This window comes from Pipistrellus kuhlii, unplaced genomic scaffold (genome assembly GCF_014108245.1).
Source record: "Pipistrellus kuhlii isolate mPipKuh1 unplaced genomic scaffold, mPipKuh1.p scaffold_m20_p_1, whole genome shotgun sequence".
NCBI classification, from domain to species: Eukaryota; Metazoa; Chordata; class Mammalia; order Chiroptera; family Vespertilionidae; genus Pipistrellus; species Pipistrellus kuhlii.
The window spans coordinates 17,839,059-17,863,837 of record NW_023425404.1 but is presented as its reverse complement, the minus strand read 5'-3'; the positions used below and the strand labels follow the sequence as shown (position 1 = coordinate 17,863,837).

The 24,779-nt window shown below is 34.6% G+C and overlaps 1 protein-coding gene across 13 annotated transcripts in view; it reads left to right on the top strand.

Annotated features, from left to right (window-relative positions):
- The window catches only part of GPHN (gephyrin), a 355,412-nt gene that overhangs the window by 88,714 nt on the left and 241,919 nt on the right, over positions 1–24,779 (top strand). For all 13 annotated transcript variants that reach the window (XM_036434071.2, XM_045579636.1, XM_036434065.2 and 10 more), the window contains exon 3: positions 12,587–12,644. In XM_036434071.2, the coding sequence (XP_036289964.1) occupies positions 12,587–12,644 (58 nt within the window). The remainder of the gene's footprint in view (positions 1–12,586; positions 12,645–24,779) is intronic.

Here is a 24,779-nt window from a genome sequence, read left to right as displayed (position 1 = left end):
GTTGTCTTTTTTTATAACAACCATTCTGACAGGTGTGAGGTGATTTTCATTGTGGTTGGCTTGTATTTTCTTAATGATTAGTGATATTGAGTGTCTTTTTATGTAACTGTTGGTGTTCTGTATGTCTTTGGAGAAATGTCTATTCAGGTCCTCTGCCCGTTTTTAATTGGATTATTTGTCTTTCTGATGTTGAAATGTAGTATTTTATATATTAATACCTTATTGGATATATCACTTGCAAATATCTTCTCCCATTCAGTAGGTTGCCCCTTTGCCTTGTTGATGGTTTTCTATGCTGTGAAAAGGCTTTTTATTTTGATGTTATTTATTTTGTTTATTTTTGCTTTTAGTGCCCTTGCCTGGGGAGACTGATTCAAGAAAATATTGCTAAAGCTGATGTCAAAGAGCTCCCTCCCTATGTTTTCCTCTAGGAGTTTTATTGTTTCAGATCTTATATTAAAAGCTTTAATCCATTTTGAATTTATTTTTATATGGTGTAAGATAGTGACCCATTTTCATTCTTTTGCATATAGCTGCCAGTTTTCCCAATACTGTTTATTGAAGAAACTGTCATTTAATTCCCATTGTATATTTTTGCTTGCTTTGTCATAGATAGTTGACCATATAAGTGTGCAATAGTTACTGTTCACTTGGATACAACACAACTTAATTTTTTTAAAACTGGTTTTTAATATTTTCAACTCATATTTTTAATGGAAATGTACTTTTAAAGGGAAATAAGTGATTTTGTATTAATTTCATGTTGAACCTCAAATTGCAAACATTCTTATAGTAATCCTGAAAGAGCCTACAGAAAGTATTAATAAAATTGATTTCTGTTTGCTATATATGGTGTGGTCCTTGGTCCAGCAGCCTTAGCATCACCTCTGACCTAATAAGTTATGCAGTGCTTCAGGTTCCACATCAGATCTACCCCTTCAAAATTCACATGTTAAAGTATAAGAAGTGCTGTTCTTGATACCCTGGTTTTAACCCTAAGTCTAGATTTCTGCTGAGAGTGCCACCTAGTGACAGATTTATAACATTTCTTCCACTAAGAAATCTATTTTTTTATTTTTTCTTATCATAGTAGTAAAATAATTAATATAGAAATGAAGATCATGAAGTTAAAAGGAAGATCTCCCATATTTATCAGTTCCCTAAGATAGTCATTTTTAGCTGTTTTTTATTTTAGTAGTTGTTATGATTACTTTCATAACTAAAGATGATAGTCCTATTCCTTTGTTTCTAAGTCTGTTAAATTTGGAGAATAAGTATAGACTTCTTGTTATAAAAAGCGAGGAATTGATTTATACCATCCCATCTCTCTCTGCCCTTTTATAAGTACCGCGTGCTAACTGATTGCGCCACTAGAGCCCCCTCTCTCTGCCCTTTTAAAAAACAATTATGTATGTTGATTTAGTTCTTTAATGAGTCTTTTTACTTAACAATGTACATTCATTTCTCTTAACATAAAGTTTACACAGCCTCTCTTCACAGACTAAATCGTTCTAATTGTATACAAAATCTACAAAGAATTAAAAGAAAGGATATTTGTAGGGAAGGAAGTAAAACAGTCCCAAATTCAATCAATTGTACAAGTGAAACCTTGATACTGAAACCAAAATCAGCAAGCTAAGTACGGAAATTAATTATAGGCCAGCATCATTCCTAAAGAAAGATGGAAATATTCAACACAGAGTAAAAGTTATCAACAACATATACAATGCATAGAAAAGATAATATATCTATTGTCTAGGAGTTCCAGAAATACAGTGTGTTGTTACTCTTTAAAATGGGTCAAGGCTGGTGAATGAATAAGAGAAGTAGGGAATGAATATATTGAGAAGCTTGATTATTGTGATGGTAGCATGGGTATATGCAAAAACCCAAACTCATCAAGATGTAGATAATAAATTTATGAAATTTTGTATATCTCAATTATACCTCAATAAAGCTAAAATATATTCAATACCTTACTTAATAATTTTTTATTATCAAGTGGACCATAAAAAATCTAAAAAAAAAGGTTAATATCAAATTGCTAAGAACCAATTAAAAGTAAAAATTTTTTAAATGTATCTTTATTGTTTAAAGTATTACAAATCTCCTTTCTCTACCCCTGCAAAGATCCCCCTCTTCTCTGCTCCTGTCCCCTCCCCAGGCTAATTCTATTGAAAATCACAAAAACCATAAAATCAATACGATTATAGTTTTCTCCCATCATGTATGAAATACTTTCCTAACTTTGGAATTTTTTATCATGTGAATGCATTTATTCCAAAAAGTAACTTAAATGAAAAAAATATTATGTTGTTGTTGTTCTTTGTTAAAGAACACTTAACATGAAATCCATCTTCTTAACAATATCATATTGTTAACTATAGCTATTATATTATACAGTAGATCTCTAAAACTTATTTATTTTGCAAAACAGAAACGTTATACCTATTGAAAAATAATTTCTCGTTTTCTCTTTCTGCAGCCTCTGGCAGCCACTATTCCATTCTCTGCTTCTATGGTATTGACTATTTTAGATACTTCATATAAGTGGAATCACGCAGTATTTGTCCTTTTGTGATTGGATTTTGTCACTTAGCATAAGGTTATCTAGGTTCATCGTGTTGTTATAAATGGAAAATGGCAGGGATTTCTTATTTTTAAGGCTAAATATATTCCATTGTATGTATGTACCACATTATCTATGGTGGACATTTGGATTATTTCCATAACTTGGCTATTCTGAATAATGTTGGAGTGAACATGGTACAGATATCTCTTCTAGATCCTGATTTCAATTCTTTAGGATATATACTCAGAAGTGGAATTGCTGATAGTATTATACTTTATTTTTAAGACTAGAGGCCTGGTGCACAAAATTCGTGCACTTGGGGGTGGGGTCTCTCAGCCCAACCTGTGCCCTCTCACAGGCTGGGAGCCATCAATAGGACATCTTCAGAGCTGCCGCCATCAGTAGGACATGTTTTGTGCTGCTGCAGAGGCAGGAGAGGCTCCCAGCTCCACCACTGCACTTGCCAGGCTCGAGCCTGGCTTCTGGCTGAGCAGCACTCCCCCTGTGGGAGTGCACTGACCACCAGGGGGAAGCTCCTGCATTGAGCGTCTGCCCCCTGGTGGTAAGTGTGCGTCATAGCAACCGGTTGTTCCGCCAGCTGACTTGCATATTATCCTTTTATTATATAAGATTTTAAGGAATCTCCATATTATTTTTCAGAGTGGCCATACCATTCTACATTTCCACCAGCACTGTATAAAGATTGCTTTTTCCCCCTCATCCTACCTAACACATCTTTTTTTATATACCATAGCCTTCCTAACAGGTATGAAATGATAACTCATTATAGTTTTGATTTATATTTCCCTAATGAATAATGATATTGAACATTATTAGTAATGGTGAGTGCTTTTCATATACCTGGTGACCACTTACATGTCTTATATGGGGATGGTCTCTTCATGAACTTTGCTTATTTTTTAATTGGATTATTATTAGTTTACTGTTGAGTTAGAAGAGATTCTTAAATATTTGAATATTAACCTTTTATCTGATAGATGGTTTGCAAATATTTTCACTTATTTTGTAGGATGGTTTTTATTCTGTTTATTTTTATTTTTATTTATTTTCTTTTTACTGCACAGAATCTTTTTAGTTTGATGTAGTACCACTTGTTGCTGTTGCCTTTGCTTTAGATGTCACGTCCAAGAAATCATTGCCAAAACCAATGTCAATCCCTATTTTTTCTCTTATGAGTTTTGTTTTACAGTTTTAGGTTTGACATTGAATTCTTGATCCATTTAGAGGTGTGTTTTTTTAATATGGTGTAGGACAGGAACCTAACTTTATTATTTTACATGTAGACGTCCAGTTTTTCTAATGTCATTTTTTGAAGAGTCTATCCTTTACCCATTTTGTATTCTTGGCACCTTTGTTAAAGATCAGTTGATTGTATGCACATGTATATACATTGATTTATTCCTGGAGTCTTTATTCTGTTCTATTGATATATGTATGTTTTTATGCCAGTATCATACTGTTTCAGTTACTGTAGCTTTGTAATGTATTTTAAAATCAGGAAGTGTGATACTTACAGCTTTGTTCTTATTTTCTGAGATTGCTATGGTTACTTGAGGTCTTTTGTGTTTCCATATGAATTTTAGGATTTTTTTCTTCTATTTCTATAAAAAAATGCCTTTGGGATTTTGATAGGAATTGCATTGAATATGTTGATTGCTTTAGATAATATGGACATTTTAACAGTATTAAGTATTCAATTATATGCACACATACTCTTTCCATTTATTATGTCTTAGAATTTCAGCAATGATTTGAAGTTTTCATTGTATGAGTCAGTTGCCTCCTTGGTTAAGTATATCTCTAAATATTTTATTATTTTAGATACTGTTTTAAATGGGATTGTTTTCTACATATCTTTTTTACATAATTTGTTTTTAGTCTAGAGAAATGCACCTGGTTTTGTTGTTAATTTTGTATCCTGCATGAAGTGTGGAAAATAATTAAAATATGCCACCTTTAGAAGAACAGAATTAAGTACTCATAATTTCAAAAACTTTCTAATTTAGAAGGCGAAGTAACCTTCCTGGGTTAGTTACTATATGAGTTCGTGTGAAATACAAACCTTTTTATAAAAATCCTAGAATTCCCCTTTCTAGATATTTACAGTCTTTGTCTTTTGCCTTAGGTAAGACTCTTTGTAGGAGAAAAGATTTATTTCACTCCATTGTTGCATCCTGTTGATTATAAGTATTCAAATACTCTAATGATAAATGCCTGAACAATGTTTATGTGAATTGATCGCGACCAGCAATTTAATTAATCATCATAATGAGAACAAGAAGAAATAGGCTGCAATTTTTTTTAGTCTTTTGATTTTAAGCAAACATGCACAGAATCATTAGAACTCCAAGGTGATTTTGTGCATGAAATGCAAGAGAATGAAGTTATTTGAGAATTTAAATTTTTTTTTCTTTCAATTTTATTTTATATTGGTTTCAGGTGTACAGCTGAGTGGTTAGACAATGTACTTTACATAGTGTTGCCCTCAGTATTTCTAGTACCTTGACACCATACATAGTTAGCACAATACTATTTACTATATTTCCTATGATTTACTTACATACCTGAGACTATTTTGTAACTATCAATTTGTACTTCTTAATCCCTTAACCTCTTACAGACCTGTCCCCCAATCCACCTTTCCTCTGACAACCACCAGATTACTCTCTATATCAGTCTGTTTCAATTTTGTTCATTAATTTTGTTTTTTAATTTCACATATAAGTGAAATTATATGGTATTTGTTTTTCTGTGACTGACTTATTTCACTGAGCATAATACCCTCTTAGGTCCATCCATGCTATTGCAGATGGTAAGAGTTCATCCTTTATTAAGACAGAGTAATATTGCATTGTGTGTATGTACCACGAATTTTTTAATCACTTGTCTATTATTGATGGACACTTGGGTTGCTTTCAATATCATAACTATCCTATCTAATAAGAGAGTAATATGCAAATTGACCATCACTCCAACACACAAGATGGCTGCACCCATGCGATCAAAGATGGCTGCCCCCATGTTGACAAAATATGGCCTCCACAAGATGGCCTTCAGGGGAGGGCAGTTGTAGGCCATCAGGCCAGCAAGGGAGGGCAGTTAGGGGTAACCAGACTGGCATAGGAGAGAAGTTGGGGGAGACCAGGCAGCAGGGGGGTGGGAGAAACCAGACCTGCAGGGGAGGGCAGTTGGGGGACCCAGGTCTGTAGGGGAGGGCAATTGGAGGGGGACCAGGCCTGCAGGGGAGGACAGTTGTGGGGTGGACCCAGGCCTGCATAGGAGGACAGTTGGGGGGTCCAGCCTGTTGTCCAGGGTAGTTGGGGGGAACGAGGTCTGCAGGGAAGGGCAGTTGGGGGGACCAGGCCTGCATAGGAGGACAGTTGGGAGGGTACCCAGGCCAAAATGGGAAGGCAGTTGGGGAGGACCAGGCCTGCTGGGCAGGGCAGTTGGATGGACCAGGCCTGTAGGGGAGCGAAGAGGGGAACCAGGCCTGTAGGGGAGGGAAGTGGTGGGAGTCCCCTCTGGGGCACTGGCCGGAGGCCTAAGCTAGGAGCCACCTGCATTTTGAAGGCTGGCCATGCCCCAATCATGGTGGGGGTCGCCTCTGCATCACTGGCCGGCCCAGGCTAGGGGCTGCTAGTGATTTGAAGGCTGGCCACACCCCTGATCCAGGTAGGGGTCCCTTCATGGTGACTCATCCTGCTCTATCAGCTCCTAGCTTGCTGTTTGGTGGTCCTTACAGCCCCTGGCTTTTTATATATTTGGATTTTTATTGATTTTTAGAGAGAAAGGAAGGGAGAGAGAGGGGGAGAGAAATATCCATCTTAGAGCAAAACATCTATCAGATGTCTTCTACATTTCCCCTATTGACATTCGTGCCTGCAACCCTTGACATATGCCTTGACCAAGGAATCGAACCAACAACCTTTTGGTGCACAGGATGTTACTCAACCAACAGAGTGACACTGTCCAGGGTTCTTTTGCCCATTTTTAATTCAGTTGTTTGCTCTCCTAGTGGTAAGTTTATATAGTTTTATACAATATATTATTTGTAAAGATATATACAAGCCCTTTCTTGGATATGTGGTTTTCCAACATTTCCCCCCAATATGTTCTTTTTTTTTATTTTTTCATTTTCTTAGCATTTTCTCTCACAGAGGAAAACTTCATGAACTTTTTGTCCTAGCTCTAGGTTACAAAGATTGTTTTTCTTGTATTTTCTTACAAAATTTTATAATTTTACATTTAGACCTAACATTAGTATAAGTTAATTTTATGTAAGGTGTGAGGGTTAGATCAAAGTTCATTTGTTTCCATATGGATATCCACTGTAGTAACACTATTTGTCGTGAAGCAAAAAGGGAATTTTGTAGACTTCCAGGAGGAGATAAGCAATGGAAAAAGTACTTCTTATGTATTCTTACTATGGGGTTTCTTATAATGCTTTAGCAGTACCATTGTATAGCAAGTTCATTTGCTGTAATGTTTTGATATTCTTTGAAAATAGGCTAATTTGAATCAAGAGCGTATTTATTTACAAATGCTTACCACAGTGAATTCTAACTATACTATATCTTTTCCATATTATTGGATTAAGAGTATAAACTGTAACCAAATGATTAGGGTTTATCTTCTAGCAAACATGGGAATAAGCCCAATCAAGATAAAATTTATAAGCAAATGTTTTAATAACGTTAAATGTGTAAACTCTGTGATTATTTTTGACATTATGTACACAATTTTGTTCTAACACAAAATTTGCTGTAAAATATTCCAAAGGTTATTCAAAAATCAATAAACCAGATATTTATTAAGCACTGACTTTCTAAGAATTGTTTTAGGTTCTGTGGAAACTCTAAAATGATTATAGTTTCATGTCCTCAGATATTCTATACTGAAGTTGATATATAGTAAAATCTAGAGCTACAAACTCAAATGTCTTCAGTTTCCAGACAGTTATTAGGTCTAGTAATAATTAATGTCGTTTTCTAATACTTTTTTTAAATCGAATTTATTTAAACAATACAACAAAATTTAATCAACAATATAGTTGCTGTTGTTTTCTACTACTTGTGCCCAACGCTCAGGAAGCATTTTAATTCCTCTGTTATAAAATTCTTGTGATTTTGATGCAAAAAATTCGGTCAATGCATTTTTGAGGCATTCTTCATTATTAAATTTTTTTCCAAGAAGAAAGTTTTGCAGTATGCGGTCGTGCGTTATCGTGGTGAAGAATTACGCCCTTCCGATTAATCGGCGCGGGTTCTTTTTCTCTTAAAGCTTGGGCTAACCTTTCCAATTGGGCACTATATACTGCACTTGTAATGGTTTGGTTAGATGGTAAAAGTTCATAATGAAGAATTCCTTTAAAATTCCACCAAACACACAACATCACTTTCTTCGCATGCAAGTCAGGTTTTGGCGTGGGCTGTGGAGCCTCATTTTTGTCCAACCATATAGCACCCATTTTTCATCTCCGGTAACAATTTGCTCTAAAAACGGCAAACGGTTTTGACGAGAGAGGAGCAAATTGCAAATTGTGACTCTTTGATTACGGTTGTTGTCGGTCAACTCACGAGGAACCCATTTTCCAAACTTTTGGACTTTGCCAAGTGCACGCAATTGATTGGAAATTTTTTTTGTGAACAATTTAAAGTTGTCGCAAGCTCTTGTTGGGTAATTTGAGGATTTTGCACCAAAAGAGCTTGAAGAGCTTCTTGATCAAAATTGGACACACGGCTCGACCACTCTTGTCATCTAATGAAAAATTTCCCTCGCGAAATTTCTCAAACCAATGCTGGCATTTTCTGGCGCTAACTGCATCTTGACCAAGAGCACTACAGATGTTTTTTGCAGCCTCACTTGCTTTTCTTCCTAATTGGAACTCGTAAAGCATGCAGTGCCGAATATGCTCTTCATCCGCCATCTTCTTAGCCCTAGTTTTGCAACAAAAACCAAACCAAACACAAACTTTTTCAAGCAAAACTTGTTAATTGCACTTCACACGTTCTGTAGATACCACGTGTTTGAAGGTTATGTCAATACAAGTCAACGCCAAGCAAGATTTTAAACGAATGTTTGAAAACGACATTGATTATTACTAGACCCGATATTATTAATATAAATATTTTGGTACAAAATAATAGAGTTAGGACATTTGCTAATTTAAAGAATTAATACCTGATTAAAGTCATTCACATAAATTAACAAACATACAAATACATAAATAGCCAAAGAAATCATCTTAAAAGATTGAATGAGCATGGCCCTAAGTTTGTCTAGACAGAATCTGAATTTGAAAGATGTGCCTTCACAAAGAGTTATTTACTAGTGGACACAAGCTTTCTATGGTGAAAAAGCAGATTTTTCAAAAATTTTAGGTTTATTTCTAGAAAGTGTGTTTGAGTGTATGTACATGTGTATTTCCTGTGGTAAACATAGTCTTTTTAATTCTCTGTAGCAAATCCATGGTAAATATATTGTAGATACTTCTAAAAAAAATTTTCATATTTTCTATTTAGCTTCTATATTAGATTAATGCAAAGTTTCTCATTCTTAGCATTATTGATATTTTAGGCCAGATCATTGTTATGGGAAGCTTTCTTTTGCATTGTAATATGTTAAATAGCATCTCTGGCCTCTACCCACTAAATGACTATAACACCATCTAAGCTATTACTAATAAAAAATGTATCCATAGACAGTGGTGTGGTGAAGGCCTGGGTTGGGGCTGGAGCCAGGTTGGGAGGGAGGGGGGGGGGCAAATGGGAAAAGTTGGGGGACATTTGTAATACTTTCAACAATAAAATAAATTTAAAAAAATGTATCTAGACATTGACAGATGTTCCCCTGGAAACAAAATCATTGCCAATTGAGAGCAACTCTTATGGTTTTAGCAGATTTCTGCCCCCTCCCCAACAGATTATAAGTATGCAGAGAAAGCAATTAAAATTACAATCTTATTGAAAGTACCTCTGGTTCTTTTTTAGTGTTTTATTGAATATCCATGCTATTACAAATGCATATTGCTGGACCATAAAGAATGCTATAGGGATATGCTCATTCAAGTGCTATTCAGACTTATAATTTTAGTAGCTTATAATATCAAAGGTGTATTGTCAGAATTTTGAATTAGCTTTGGCAGAAAGCCAGGATGAACCACTTAGGCAACAGGGAAAACAGAAATGGAGAATGAATAAGGTAAATCCTTAATAGTACTTTCTCAATGTAAAACCTCTTCATAATATTTATTCAATAATTATATATAAAGTGTTTTATTAGAATAGTAAACATTGAGTGGAATCTTTAAAAAAAATAAGAACTCTTCCTTCTTTTTGTTAATTTATAATGCTTTGTGAAAACATACACCCAAACATACACACCAGAAACAATAACAAAACAAGACAGTGTATGTGATTACATACCAAATGAATTGGGATAACCAATGTGTGTTAAAGTCATTTTCCAAACAGTTTTCATTAGATGCATCTTGCTTTTACTCTGCTCTATCTGTTTCTTTATACTCCTTAAGTTTTTATTGGAGTTTAGAGCTCATTTCATGGATCTGAAGTTGGGATACTCTCCAGCCACACATCTATTTGATCCAGTCCCACTTCTAGGAATATATCCCAAGAAAACAAAAAGGATATATGCACCCCCTATGTTCATAGTAGCACAATTTACAATAGCTAAGAATTGGAAACAGCCTAAATGCCCATCAGCAGATTAGTGGATTAGAAAATAGTGGTACATCTACACAATGGAATACTACACTGCTATAAAAAAGAAGGAATTTTTACCAGTTGCAACAGCATGGATGGAACTGGAGAGCATTATGCTAAGCAAAAAAGCCAGTCAGAGAAAGATAAATATTACATAACCTCACTCATTTGTTGAATGTAATGCACAACATAAACTGATGAACAAAAAAATAGAACCAGAGTCATAGAGACATCGAACAGAGTGCCCGACTTAAGAGGGAAGGCAGGGGGCAAAGGGGTAAAAGATCAACCAAGGGACTTGTATGCATGCATATGAGCATAACCAAAGGGCACTGGATGTTCCATTGTAATGGCTGCTAAAGCTTTTATATATAGAGACACTACTTGGCTGTAAAAAAAAAAAAAAAAAAAAAAAAAAAAAGGAAGGAAGGAAGGAAATCTTACACTTTGCAACAGCATGAATGGAACTGGAGAGCATTATTCTAAGTGAAATAAGCCAGTCAGAGAAAGTCAAATACCATATGATTTCACTCCTCTGTGGAATCTAATGAATAAACAAGCAGAATAATTACAGACTCGTAGAGAGATCAGGTTGTCGGTTGGCATTGAGAGAACTTAGGGGGAAGGTAAGGGATTGAGTATGAAAGGGAAAACAAAAAAACACACAAAAAATCTCATAGATACAGACAAGAGTGTGGTGATTGCCAGGGGAGAGGAGGTTGAGGGAGGAAGTGGAGGGCATGGGGGATAAATGATGATGAACGGAGACTTGGCTTGGGATGGTGAACACACAATTCAGTGTACAGATAATGTATTATAGAATTGTGTACCTGAAACATGCATAATTTTGTTAACCATGTCACCCAATAAACAAATAAATAAATAAATAACTTTATTTCAGTATGCAAAAAAAAATTATCTGAACACTAGTTCCATTGGCAAGGATAAATGGTAACATTAAAGAGTTTAAATGCAGGACTTTAAATAAAAGATAATTTGGTTAAATTAAATTACTTTTTAGTGAAAACCAGGATGTCATTTATTAATTTACATATGAGATAGGAGTTATCCTAAAGTATCTAAAATACATAAGTGTCTTATTTATACCTTTTTTTTATATTGAGTACTTATAAAGTCAAATAACTAATCAGAAATTTTCTTTTTAAGCACTGAATTAGATCATTGGTAGGTAGGTATCTTGGAATTTAAACGTAGAGCACCTGTACACTAGAGATATGATAATAGCACAATACTATCATATATGGAATTTAAAAACTTTAGTAGCACATTTTAAAAACTGTAAAGAAACAGATTAAGTTAATAATATAGCTTTTTAACTCAGTATATTCACAATGTTATTTTAGCACGTAATCACTAAATTAACCTTTTTATACTAAGTATTTAAAATCTGCTATGTATTTTATACTTAATGTACATCTCAATTAGCATCTTGACTTATCAGCTCCTTCAGTTACATAAGAAAATTACTGAATATTTTTGTGTCTCAATTTCTTCATTTTTACAATAGAGACATTATAATGGCTAAATTAGATAATATATACTATGCCTAGTGAATGGTGAGTGTTCTATAAACCTTAGCTGCTTTTCAAAATATTTCAAACAAACAAACATGATATGTAATGATATCACTGCCTCAAGGCAAAGATCATAAGCCTTCAATCTGTAATTCTTAAACACTTATCTTTTTCCATTGGACTCTTCTGGGTACACATATCTTTCCGAATCCTTGTTTAAACTACTTTTTAAAAGAAGCAAAATTAATATTTACTCATCAGTTGTGACAAATATTTCACACTGATTCAAGATGTTAAAAGAAAACTGTGGTTTGGAATCTGTGAAATAAATTTCTTTACTTTCTGCTTATTTTCTCTCTAAACCTAAAACGACTGTAAAAATTAAATCTATTATAAAAACAAAGAAACAAAAAAAACACTATGTCTGCTACTGATTCTTGGTATATCTCAGTTGTGACAGAATCCATCAGTAAAAGTGGCAGTTTTAATATCATTAAAACCATCAATCAGAGAAGTTTAGTTATGGTTAACAGTCTAACTTAATGTTTCCTCTTACAGTAGTCATCCATTATCTCCCTTTTTTTCACTAATATATGAAAAATTTAACCATAAAATGGTTGTTTTGCCTTCATGGTTATTGGGGTGGGCAATGGGCATTATGGTGGCACTCTGATGTCAATAGTCGTATTTTGTTATACACTATTGCCAGTTTTGTGAATATTTTCTTCTGATTTCAGGTTGGGTGGGACTATATCAGCATACAAGATAGTACCAGACGAAATAGAAGAAATCAAGGTATAGTATGGCATTTTCATCTCTACAAAGACTCAGTACCTTGGTGGCAAATGGGGGAAGAATCGCTTATTCTTTATGCTATTAAATCTTTGGCTGTATTAGGATAGCACTTTATTTCAAATTATCCTATTTGAATTAATATATATATATATATATATATATATATATATATATATATATATATATGTATATATATATAAGATGACCACTATCAGATTTCATCTATTATCATCATTGCATTTTTAAGAAAAATAGTAGAAGAATAAAACAGGAACCTTTTCCTGTGAATTTTGTTGAAATATCTACTAAAGAAAGCATTGTATTTACCTATTAGTGTGCACAACAAAATTATCTTTTTATCTTGTTTTAATTTATTTTCTTTATAAGTTTTTACCAATTATAAATAATGTCAGTCCTATAGTAAATATTCCTGATTCCTTTGAAAAAATATGCCAATTTTAATTTAAATTTTACAGTACTGGCCCTGACCAAGTAGATCAGTTGGTTAGAGTTGACCTGATATGCCAAGGTTTCAGGTTCAATCCCTGCTCAGGGCACATACAGGAATCAACCAATGAATGCATAAATAAGGGGAACAACAAAGTCAATGTTTCTTGCTTTGGCTGGGTGGTTTTTTGGTTGGACCCTTGTCCATACACCAAAAGGTTGTGGGTTCAATTTCTAGTCAAGGCCCATTCGTAGTTTGCAGGTTTGATCCCTAGGAGGCATACAATTGATTTCTCTCTCTCACATCATTGTCTCTCTTCCTCTCTCCTTCCCTCCCTCCCTCAAAATTTTAATTGATGTATTGTGCTCTCACAAATCTATTAAAAATTGCAGTACAATAACAATAAATGAAAAATTGACATTTTTTAAATTACAGCTTTACTACAATCTTCTGTAATTAACATTTTACTAAACCTTATGGACTATTAATTTTCTAACATAACATGTGGCTCTTGTTTAAAAGCAGTTTACAGTGTAACAAGAACTTAACTTACTACCTATTCCATAAGTAAGTTAATAATTGGATAGAAGTAATGAAGGATAAACAATACTGAGTTAAGTTGTTAAAATGACATGTGAAGTTCTCAACAAATTATTAACCTTGATTTGATCAACTTTTCAAAATCAAGCTAAATTAAAATCTTAATAAATAAATCTTTGATTTGTTTACATTACTTTTAAATTAGTTGAACTCATTGATCTTTATTATATAATATACTATTAATTTCAATATGTCAGATGTTATGTGTAGTCAACATTAGGAATTAATGCCATGATTACATTCTATCATTTAAGAAATCTGGTGTCAGGAGATTTACTCAGACTTGATATAAATTCTCAAAATGGGTGGCTGGTAGGAACCTTTGGTCTAATCCAGATCTCTCATTTTTTTAAAAAAAGAGAAAATGGGAATAAAGTTAAACTTGCTAAAATTAATTGTTTGAGGTCCAGTAAGTACTTTCAAAAATATAATCAAGGGTTTAAAGATTCAGAATAACACAGCATATTACTTCTTAGATATATACTGTAGTGTAGGAAAAGACAAACTGTAGAAACTTTATGTAATCAATAAATGTATATATAAAAAATTAAACAGCATTTATATAAAGCATACAGAGTTGAAATCCATCTCTCTAAAAGGTGCTCTGTCTTTTTTACAATTTTAAATGATTAAGATAAACAAAGTATCCTATGAAAGACCTAGGAAGGGCACTTGGCCATTTAAAAAAGATAATCAGCAATCTTCCCAAGAACTCAGCAAATTTGAGTTTTATACAGTTCTATATTCTGTGAAAGAATAAATATGAGATAATACGAAATTTGTGCATGGGGATGTATGTCCTTCAGCCCAGCCTGCACCCTCTCCAATCTGGGACCCCTCAAGGGACGGCCAGTCTGACATCCCTCTCACAACCCAAAACTGCTGGCTCCCAACTGCTTGCTTGTCTGCCTTGCTGATTGCCCCTAACCGCTTCTGCCTGCCAGCCTGATCACCCCCTAACCACTCCTTTGCCAGCCTGATTGATGCCTAACTGCTCCCCTGTCAGTCTGATTGCTCCTAACTGCCCTCTCCTGCAGGACTGGTCACCCCTAACTTCCCTCTCCTGCCCTCTCCTGCAAGCCTGGCCCCTCCCAACTGCTCTTCCCTGTAGGCCCAAGAATCCCCAACTTCACTCCTCTGCTAGGCTGGTAATCCCTATCTGTGCTCCCCTGCAAGCTTGATCGCCCCCAACTGTAATCCCTTGCAGGACTGGTCCCTCCCAACTGCCCTCCCCTGCTAGCCTGATCGCCCACAACTGCCCTCCCCTGCAGGCCTGATTCCTCCCAACTACCCTCCCCTGCTGGACATCTTGTGGTAGACATCTTGTGTCCACATGGGGGCAGCCATCTTTGACCACATGTGTGTTGGAGTGATGGTCAATTTGCATGTTATTATTTTATTAGATAGGATAGAGACCTGGTGTATGGGTGGGAGCCAGCTGGTTTTCCCTAAAGGGTGTCCTGGATGAGGGTAGGGGTTCCCTTGGAGCGTGGGGTGGCCTGGGTGAGGGGCCTGTGGTGGTTTTCAGCCCTCCAGCAACCCAAACAGAGGCCCTGGCATCTTGGATTTATTTACCTACTATAATTGAAACTTTGTAGCCTTGATTGGAGCCAAGCCTGCTGCTCCATGGACGCAGCCATTTTTGTTGGGATTTATTTATCTTCTATAATTGAAACTTTGTAGCCTTGAGTAGAGGCCAAGGCAGGCCAGGGCTGTGAGAACTTGGCTTCCTTTGTCTCCCGGGGCAACTCAAGCCTCCTGCTCTCTCCAGCTCTGTGGCTGCTGCCATTTTTGTTGGGATTTTTTTATCTTCTATAATTGAAACTTTGTAGCCTTGAGTAGAGGCCTGGGTCACCAGGGTGTGCAGAAGCTTGGCTTCCTCCATTGCCAGGGAAGCCCAAGCCTCCTGCTTGCTCCATGGCTGCAGCCATCTTGGTTGGGTTAATTTGCATACCCGCTCCTGATTGGTTGGTGAGCATGACTTGTGGGCATAGCAGAGTGATGGTTAATTTGCATATTACTCTTTTATTACATAGGATATGGCAACAGATCCCAGGGTTAAAATCAAAACCATTGAGATATAGAACTGGCAGTGGACCTTTATTAAAAATTTAGATTTTATACTGAAAACTATGGAGTGACATTATGTAATTTTGAGAAAGAAAGAAATGTAACCAGCTTGGTAAATATATTAGGTTTTTCTGTGATGAGTGAGAAAATTATTTTCAATGAAAAGGAGGTTCTATCTATAATGAAGGAGACTAGGTTGCAGGATATAAACTCAAAATGATTAAAACCTGAGCTAAAGAGATGGCAAGAAGGCTGAAGAAAACACGTTCCAGAAATATTATATAAAATGAGTCAAAAAATATTTTATTTATTGGATGTTTAGGGTAAGATGTAAAGATTGAGTCATGTTTCTGGCTTAGGAAATCTTAGGAGATCTAAGAAAAGGACTAAGTTTGAGAAGAAAGAGGGTATGTTTTGACTTATGTAATTTGTCATTATATGTATCCATCTCAGATACCCAAATATCTAGTAAGTCTGACTGGAACTCAGAAAAATATAATTCTATCTTTTTATTGATATTGAGGTTTGTCATTATGTAAGTTAGTTGAGGCCATGCTAATACATGCAATTGCCTAAAAAGTGATTTTTAAAATATGTTTATTGTTGAAAATATTATATATGCTTCCTTTCCCCAACATTGACCTCATTTAGCCCACCCCTCACCTCCTGCCCCAGGTGTTCACAACCCTATTATCTATCTCCATGGGTTATACATATATATGCATACAAGTTCTTTGGTTGATCTCTTTCCAGTCCCTCTCGTATGCCCTCTGAGATTTGACAGTCTGTTCCATGCTTCTGTGTCTCTGGACCTATTTTGTTAATCAGTTTATTTTGTTCATTAGATTCCACATATGAGTGAGACCATGAGATACTTGTCTTTCTCTGACTGACTTGTTTCACTTAGCATAATAACTCTCCAGGTCCCTCCAGACTGTCTCAAAGGGTAAGACACCCTTCTTTTTCACTGCTGCATAGTGTTCCATGGTGTACTCATCTACTGATTGGCACTTGGACCATTTCTAGATCTTAGCTACTATAGATGCGTTGCTATGAACATAGAGGTGTGCATATGTTATAAATATAAATATATATTTATAACATATATAAATATAAATATAAATATAAATATATATTTATAACATATATAAATATATATATATATATAAATATATATTTATAACATATAAAAATGTTATTTTTGATTGGTGTTTTGGGTTTCTTAGGATATATTCGTAGAAGGGATCAACTGAGTCAAATAGCAGTTCCATACTTAATTTTTAAAGTAAACTCCATGTTGTTTTTTATATCCTGTATAATAAAAGGCTAATATGCAATTTGTCCCCTCAACCAGGAGTTTGACCAGGGGGCGGGGCCAGCCAGCCAACTGCTCAAGGCCCCTTCCCCCAGTCAGCCATGCCCCTTATAGGCCCCCCATAACCCCAATCATGGGCAGGGCCAGCTGGCCAACCTCCCATGTTCCCTTCCCCTGGCTGGCCCAGCCCTATAGGCCCTATCAGGGTGGAGCAGCCAGACCCCACCTGTGTACAAATTTGTGCACTGGTCTCTAGTGAAGTAATAGTAGTGGACTGAAATTGTTGCCCTTGGGAAGGCCCATCCTAGAAACAGAAGATTAATTTTTTTTTAAGTTTAATTAAATGTAAGAGTTTTGCCTAATTTTTATAGTGACTTTCTCTAAAGGAGGAGTTCTTTTGTATTTTTTGGAATTCCAGAGTTATACAGTTATGTCTCAAGAGATTTAAAAAAAAAAAAAAAAAAGCATGATTCATGGATGACATGTGTTATGTGATTTTTCCCATCTATTACTAGTTTTATATCTCAAATGACTTTAGAGAGTTTGAGACCTGAGGAATAAAAAATATAAAACTGATTATTTTGTTAAAAAGTATTGGAAGAAAAACTATTATAAATTATTTCACCAACATATGTTGGCACTATTTGCATTTTCAACTGAAATCAGATAGTAAAATCATTTGCTTTGATTTGAGGAAATGAGGAACATCTGTAATGTTCAGTTTAGTTGGATAATGTCTGAGTAATTTTAAATTATTTAAATGTGCAATTGAATTTATATTCAAACTATTCTATAATATAACATAACATATGTAAAGATATATGTGTGTAAAAGTTTACTATTAAAAGGTATGATTGATTGATGAAACATAACTCAATTTTCATCAGATATGATAATCTTTCACAATGTTCCTAGTACCTGAAATCATTAAGTTCATACATAGTTTGACTTAAACATACACTTATTTATTACAACAAGTCATCTCATAGTGAATGGATGTTAGACCAAAGTCTTAAAAAATAGTGTCTATCTTCTTGACCCAATCACAATAATCTCTTCCACCTAATATCCTTGCTTTTATTTAGATTTAACACTCATGCATACATATTACTAAATATTATAATTTATGTGTGCTTCTGCTTGCATTTTATATAAAGTGAATCACATTGTCTATAATCTTTTGTGCTTTTCTTTTGCTCAACACTGAAATTCATCCATGTCATTGTCAATAGCTGAGTTTCTTCTTCTTCTTCTTCTTCTTCTTCTTCTTCTTCTTCTTCTTCTTCTTCTTCTTCTTCCTCTTCCTCTTCCTCTTCCTCTTCCTCTTCCTCTTCCTCTTCCTCTTCCTCTTCCTCTTCCTCTTCTTCTTCCTCTTTTTCCTCCCCTCCACCTCCTCCTCTCCTCCTTCTTATCCTCCTTTTTTTTTTTGCCATAAAATGCCTCATTGTGGCACAAATTATCGAGAACTACTATTGATGGACATTCAGCTTGTTTCCATTTGCAGTTATTATGAAAAATTATGCTATAAAATTCTTACAAAACATCCTGTGTAACAGTTTCTCTAAGGTATATACTAAAGAAAGAAATTTCTGGTTTTTAAGTAATGTCTATTTTCAACTTTTCTGGATGAAATCATTGTTTTCTAAGGTAGTTATGCTAATTTATACTACCAACTTGGGTATATTTATTATAAGGAGAGACATTTAAATATTAACACTTTAATCTATCTGAAATTTACATTGGTATACATTTTTTATTTATATATGGGATGACTTACAGTTACAGCTCAATTTATTAAAAAACTTCTCTCTCCCCTCCAATTTGAATTGCCTCATTTATCATATACTAACTTTTCATATGCCTACACACATATACACACACACACATACATATACATACATAAATCTGTCTTTTCCTGAATTTTTGTTTCCTTGACCTGTTTGTTTGTTTGTTTGTTTGTTTTTTGATGGCACCATACTTGAGTGGCAGGGTTTGGGAGGGTGGTGGCACCAGAAAAGTGGCTCAACACTTTTCAAGTGCTGAAGAAAAGAACTGTTAACCACAAAGTCTATATCCAATGAAATTATTCTTTAGGAATGAATGGGAAAGAAGGACATACTCAGACCAAAGAAAACTGAAAGAATTTGTCATTACAAAATCTACCCTGAAAGAATGGCTAAATAAATTTTCTAAAGAGGAAGGAAATAACTTCAGAAAAGCAGAATAGGCAAATATAGTACACTATCTTTTTAAAATGATTTTCGTAAGTCACATTTGAAGGTTGAAACAAAAATGTGCTATAAAATATATATGAGTAAATAATGAACAGTCACATTTAGAAATATGGGAGGGTAAAGGTACTTAAATGAAAGCAAAGTTTCTGTATTTCACTTGATAAAATGTCAATACCAGTAGACAGTGATAAATTTCATCTAAATATTGTAATACTCAGAGCAATCACTAAGAGAAATATACAAAACAATATACACAAAAATATTATAAAGTAAGATGAAATACTAAAAAAGTTTTCAAGTAGTTCACAATAAGGTATAAAGAAACAGGAATGGCCCTGACCAGTTTGGTCCAGTGATAGAGCGTCGGCCTGCAGACTCAAGGGTCCCAGGTTTGATTCCGGTCAAGGGCATGTGCCTTGGTTATGGACATATTCCCAGGAGGGGGTGTGCAGGAGGCATCTGATTGATGTTTCTCTCTCATCGATGTTTCTAACTCTTCCTCTCCCTTCCTCTCTGTAAAATATCAATAAAATATATTGAAAACAAAAAAGAAACAGGAGACATAAACAGATGTAAGTCCTAACATAAAAGTAATTGCCTTAAATACAAATAATCTAAGTATACAATTAAAAGGCAAATTGTTATAATGGATTTTAGAAATGATTCAACACATGCTTTCTCAAAAATTCATTTCACAGATAGGTTGAAAATAAAAGGATAGAAAAAGATATAACATGAAAATATCAATTTTTAGAGAAAATGAAAATTCTCAGGTCAATAATTCATATTTCTTCTTCAAGAAGTTAAAGAAGAGAAGCCAGATATAGTCAAAACCAGAAGACAGAAAATACTTAATAATTGGAATAAATTAAATTGAAAATAGGACCACAATAGGGAAATCCATGAAATAAAAAGCTGGTTCTTTTAAAAACCAATAACATGGATAAACCTCTTACTAGCCTAACAAATTTAAAGAAAAAAAGACACAATCATCAATATCAAGATTGAACAAACAATATTACTACAGATTTTCCAACTATAAAAGGAAAAAGAATGCTATGAAAAACTTTATATCCATAACTTGAATTACTTAGAAAAAAAATGACCAGTACCTAAAACCTCACAAATTACAAAAAAATAACCAAAAAGACAGGCAATCTGAATAACCTTATAACCTGAAATACCACCTTTAAACAAATCTCCAGGCCCAGATGGTTTTATTGGAGAATTGTTCTATCAATAAATCAGGGTTACCTAGATCCATCATCACAATATTATGGGAATTCCATACTATGATGAGGGTTTGTAACCACAATATCTTCACAGAATACCAAGGATTTGCTCCTAATGAGATGGAATCTCACAGGAGCAAGTTCAGAATTTGGCAGAGTGTTTAGCACATACTGAATACTGAATAAATGGCTGCTTTTCTTATTTTCAGTATTATTTATTTATGTCACAGTTACACTAAGTATGAAGATTCTCCACATTCTTAATCACCTTAGACAACCCAAATGACAGAGTTCATGGTAATCTTTTTATCACTAGCTCTGAAAGGCTAATAATTTAAATGTCATATTTTTTATTTATTGATTGATTTGAGAGAGAGAAGAGGGAAACAGACAGACAGACATTGATTTATGGTTCCACTCATTTATGCATTCATTGGTTGATTCTTGTTTGTGCTATGACTAGAAATCGAACTCACAACCTTTGTATGTGGGGGCAATGATCTAACCAACTGAACTACTTTGCTAGGATGAAATGTCATATTTTAAAAGAAAGACAAATGGTAAAACAAAGTAATTTATAGAGCTAAATGGGTTTAGATATATGTATTTTGACTTTTTATCCTATTTTTTCCCTAAAGATCTTTACCTAAAAATCTGGCTTAAGAGCCAACTTTTATGCATATTTGTACTCTTCAGTGATCCTATATAATGAAAGCCTAACATGCTAAGTGTCCAGTTGGCCATTCAACCAATCAAAGCATAATATGCTAATGGTATGCTAAGACTGCTCAACCACTTACTATGACATGCACTGACCACCACGGAGCAGATGATCTGCCCAGTAGGGTAGCTTGCTGCTAGGGTTGGGCCAATTGGGACTGAGCGAGACAGACCAGACATGCCCTGGAGCCCTCCCATGGTCTCTCCCCAGCTGGCCAACCTCCCTCATCCCTCCCTGCCCCTCATCGTGCACCAGTAGGGTCTCTTAGCTTAGCCTGCACCTTCTTTCAATCTGAGCTGAGGGAACCCTCTCCCAAGTGCACAAATTTCATGCATTGGGCCTTTAGACTTATATAATAGGTGACCTAAACAAATGATGATATTTCTACTAACATATATTCTTCTAAAACTGACTGGACCTCTGAAGAGGAATTTGGAATAAATAATTACAACCATATAATAAGAAATAAAACACATTATCTCAAGATGATTCTAATAGGAATCCTTAAGAGATGCAGTTTCAGGCTTTCTCCAATCAATCAAGTATTGGCTACCTAGGAAAAGAGAATAGATGAATTATGGAGAACAAACAAACAAAAATCTTTCATCAAAATTCCTATTAGGATTCTATCATTAGTTTGCTTTGTTTCAAAACAGAAGGGAACTATAACATTTCTCTTTCTTCTAGCAGTGAAAGGATTAATATATTATAATCTAGTAAAGGTTAAGAAAATTATATTGATAAAAAGCATTTATAGAGTACATAAAAGGATTATCATAATAGTAACCCACTGTTAACCATTACTATCATAATAGTAATCCACTGTTAACCATTATTTAAAATGTCTTATAAGTAGTACATAGAGTATTTGACAGTTTTATTACTTGAGGTTTAAATGGATAGAATGAAACTGAAATTGGTCAATGGATTAAATATCAGACCACTTAAATAAAAGAACAGCTCTATTTTCTTGGAAGGAGAAAACCTAACATGGCACCTTGGTATTGGCATTTTTTGTGTGTGAGAGAATAACAAATAATAATTTGAAATACAACGAAATCTTAGTTTTGAGATCTTGAGGTGTTTTAAGAAATTTTACAGGATGTATAAACTTATGACTAAGAAAATATAAATAGCCAGAAAAAGAGGAGGAGGCAAAGGTGCTAAGAAAGTAGTTGTACCTGTACTGTATAGTTGCATTAACAATCACCACATAATCTAGTGACTTAAAACAACATTGATTTATTATTTCTCACAAATCTGTGGGGTTGCTGGGTGTATCTTCTTCTGGTCTTACCTGGAGGTCACTCATGTGCCAGAAATTTACGATGACCTCATCGTAAATTTACGATAACCTCACTTAAATGTCTGGAACATTGGTGCTGTCTGTTCTGCTACACCTTTCTCTCCACATGGTCTTTCATCATTCCATTATTTACCTTGGTCTGTTTTTCATGAAAGAAGATTATCAAAATAGTGAAGGCAGAACTGTGAAGCCTTTTGAGACCTAGGCTTCAGAACTCACACACCATGATTTCTGCCCCACTCTATTGGTCAAAGTCCTAAGTCCTGCCAAGATGCAAATGTTGTGGAAATAGACTCCACCTCTCTACAGGAAGACTTATAAAGGCCATATTTAATCTACCACAGTAGTATATGTTTAATTGTAGGTGACAAAAAATTTTTTCTGAGCAGGCTGAAAATGAGGTAAAATGAGACACTAGGGTACTAAGTATCAGAATGAACAAATAACAAAAAATTTAATTTTTAAAGTTATTTTTAATAATACATGCAAATTATAAATACTATAAAAACTCAAAAAAAAGAAGAAAAGAAATGTATTTCAAATCTAATCACCTAGAAATACCATTATTAAGATTAATTGTAAATATTACCAACATCTTTCTATGCCTATATTATAGATAGAAGACTGGATGGAAGTTTGAATGAAAGACAGCTATACAAAATTAGAATAATTCCCTAAAGTTAATATCAAATAGTATTTTATTTCATTTAAAAAAAAGAAAAATAAAGGGAATAAAAGAGCATTTTACCAGAGATGTAATGTAATAAACATACCTCAAAAGTTAAAAAGAGAGAAAATAATTAATAGATTACAGTTATATTTTTAACTATCTTTTTAAACCTCAAACAAAATTGGTTGAATCAGTACTCATGATAAAATATGAGCAGTATTAGTTTCTTCTACTTATCCTCTGATTACCTTCAAATTTTGATAATAATGTGATTATTAAAAAAAAAAAAAAAAAAAACTTGAGTGAATAGTATCAGTCTTCAAACTGAGTTTATTTCACAGACCATTACCTAGATGTTGGAAGAAAGATAAAGACAACTTTGACTATATAAGATATGGACAGATTTGCACAGAGAAAATGGGAGGAAGTAAGAAACTAGAGATAACATATATTTGTTGGAATGTTCTGCTTTTCTCTCTGAGATTTTATTAAATGTCCAATACTAGGGTCTTTCTGTCTAGATTACGGGTGTCGAACTCAATCAGAGAAGGGGCCAAAATCTAAAATCCAGCCTAAATCGCGGGCTGAATGGTTTACTGAACAGTCATAAACTGTCATTGTGATGGAAACGCAGCGGAGTGCAGTGATGACAGTGCGGTGCGGGCCACATTGCAAGGCCTGGCGGGACGGATTTGGCCCGCGGGCCTTGTGTTTGACACATGTGGTCTAGATAATAGTTTAACTCATTAGTATGTGGGAGTATCATTAGGTTTCAGGTTAGTATCCCATTTCAGTGTGCATTTGTCCCTAGAACATCATATTGATCATAGAATAAGCTTTTGTTTTACTTGTTTCGCATAGCAGTTGCTTACAAGATTAAAAAGAGGAGTCTCTCAGATATTGCATCTCTCTTTTTTTTTTAACTTTTAAATCTTTATTGTTAAGAGTACAGGCAGTCCTCGGGTTATGTTGGACTCGATGTACATCATTTAGTGATTACGTTGCCATTTCTCATTTATTTATATAAAAAAAAGTTTCGTCATTTTGACGTTTGTACATATGTGCTGTATGTTTTTTTATTATTTACTTGCCATAATTAAAGGTCAGGAATTGTTATCTTTTAATTTTTTTTTTCTGTTTCACTTTATTACTGCTGTGTATGTGCTCCATGTGAGTGATATAGGTGCTTATGTAGGTGGGTTCTGACATATGGCGCAAATCACAATACATCTCATCATAGGAAAGGATCTCCTATGTAACTCAAGGACTTACTGTATTACAAATGTCCCTCTTTTCCCTGCACTGTCCCACTCCACCTAATTCCTGACCCACCTTAGGCTTTCACCACTCTATTGTCTGAGTCCAAAGGTAATGCATATCCTATATAATCCTATATAATAAAAGGCTAATATACAAATAGATCAAACTGCAGAACAACCAAACAATCCAACAACTGGTCACTATGGTATTCGCTGACCACCAGGGGGTGTGCGAAATATGGAAGGCATTGTCAACAGGCGGCAAAGTATGGAACCTGGC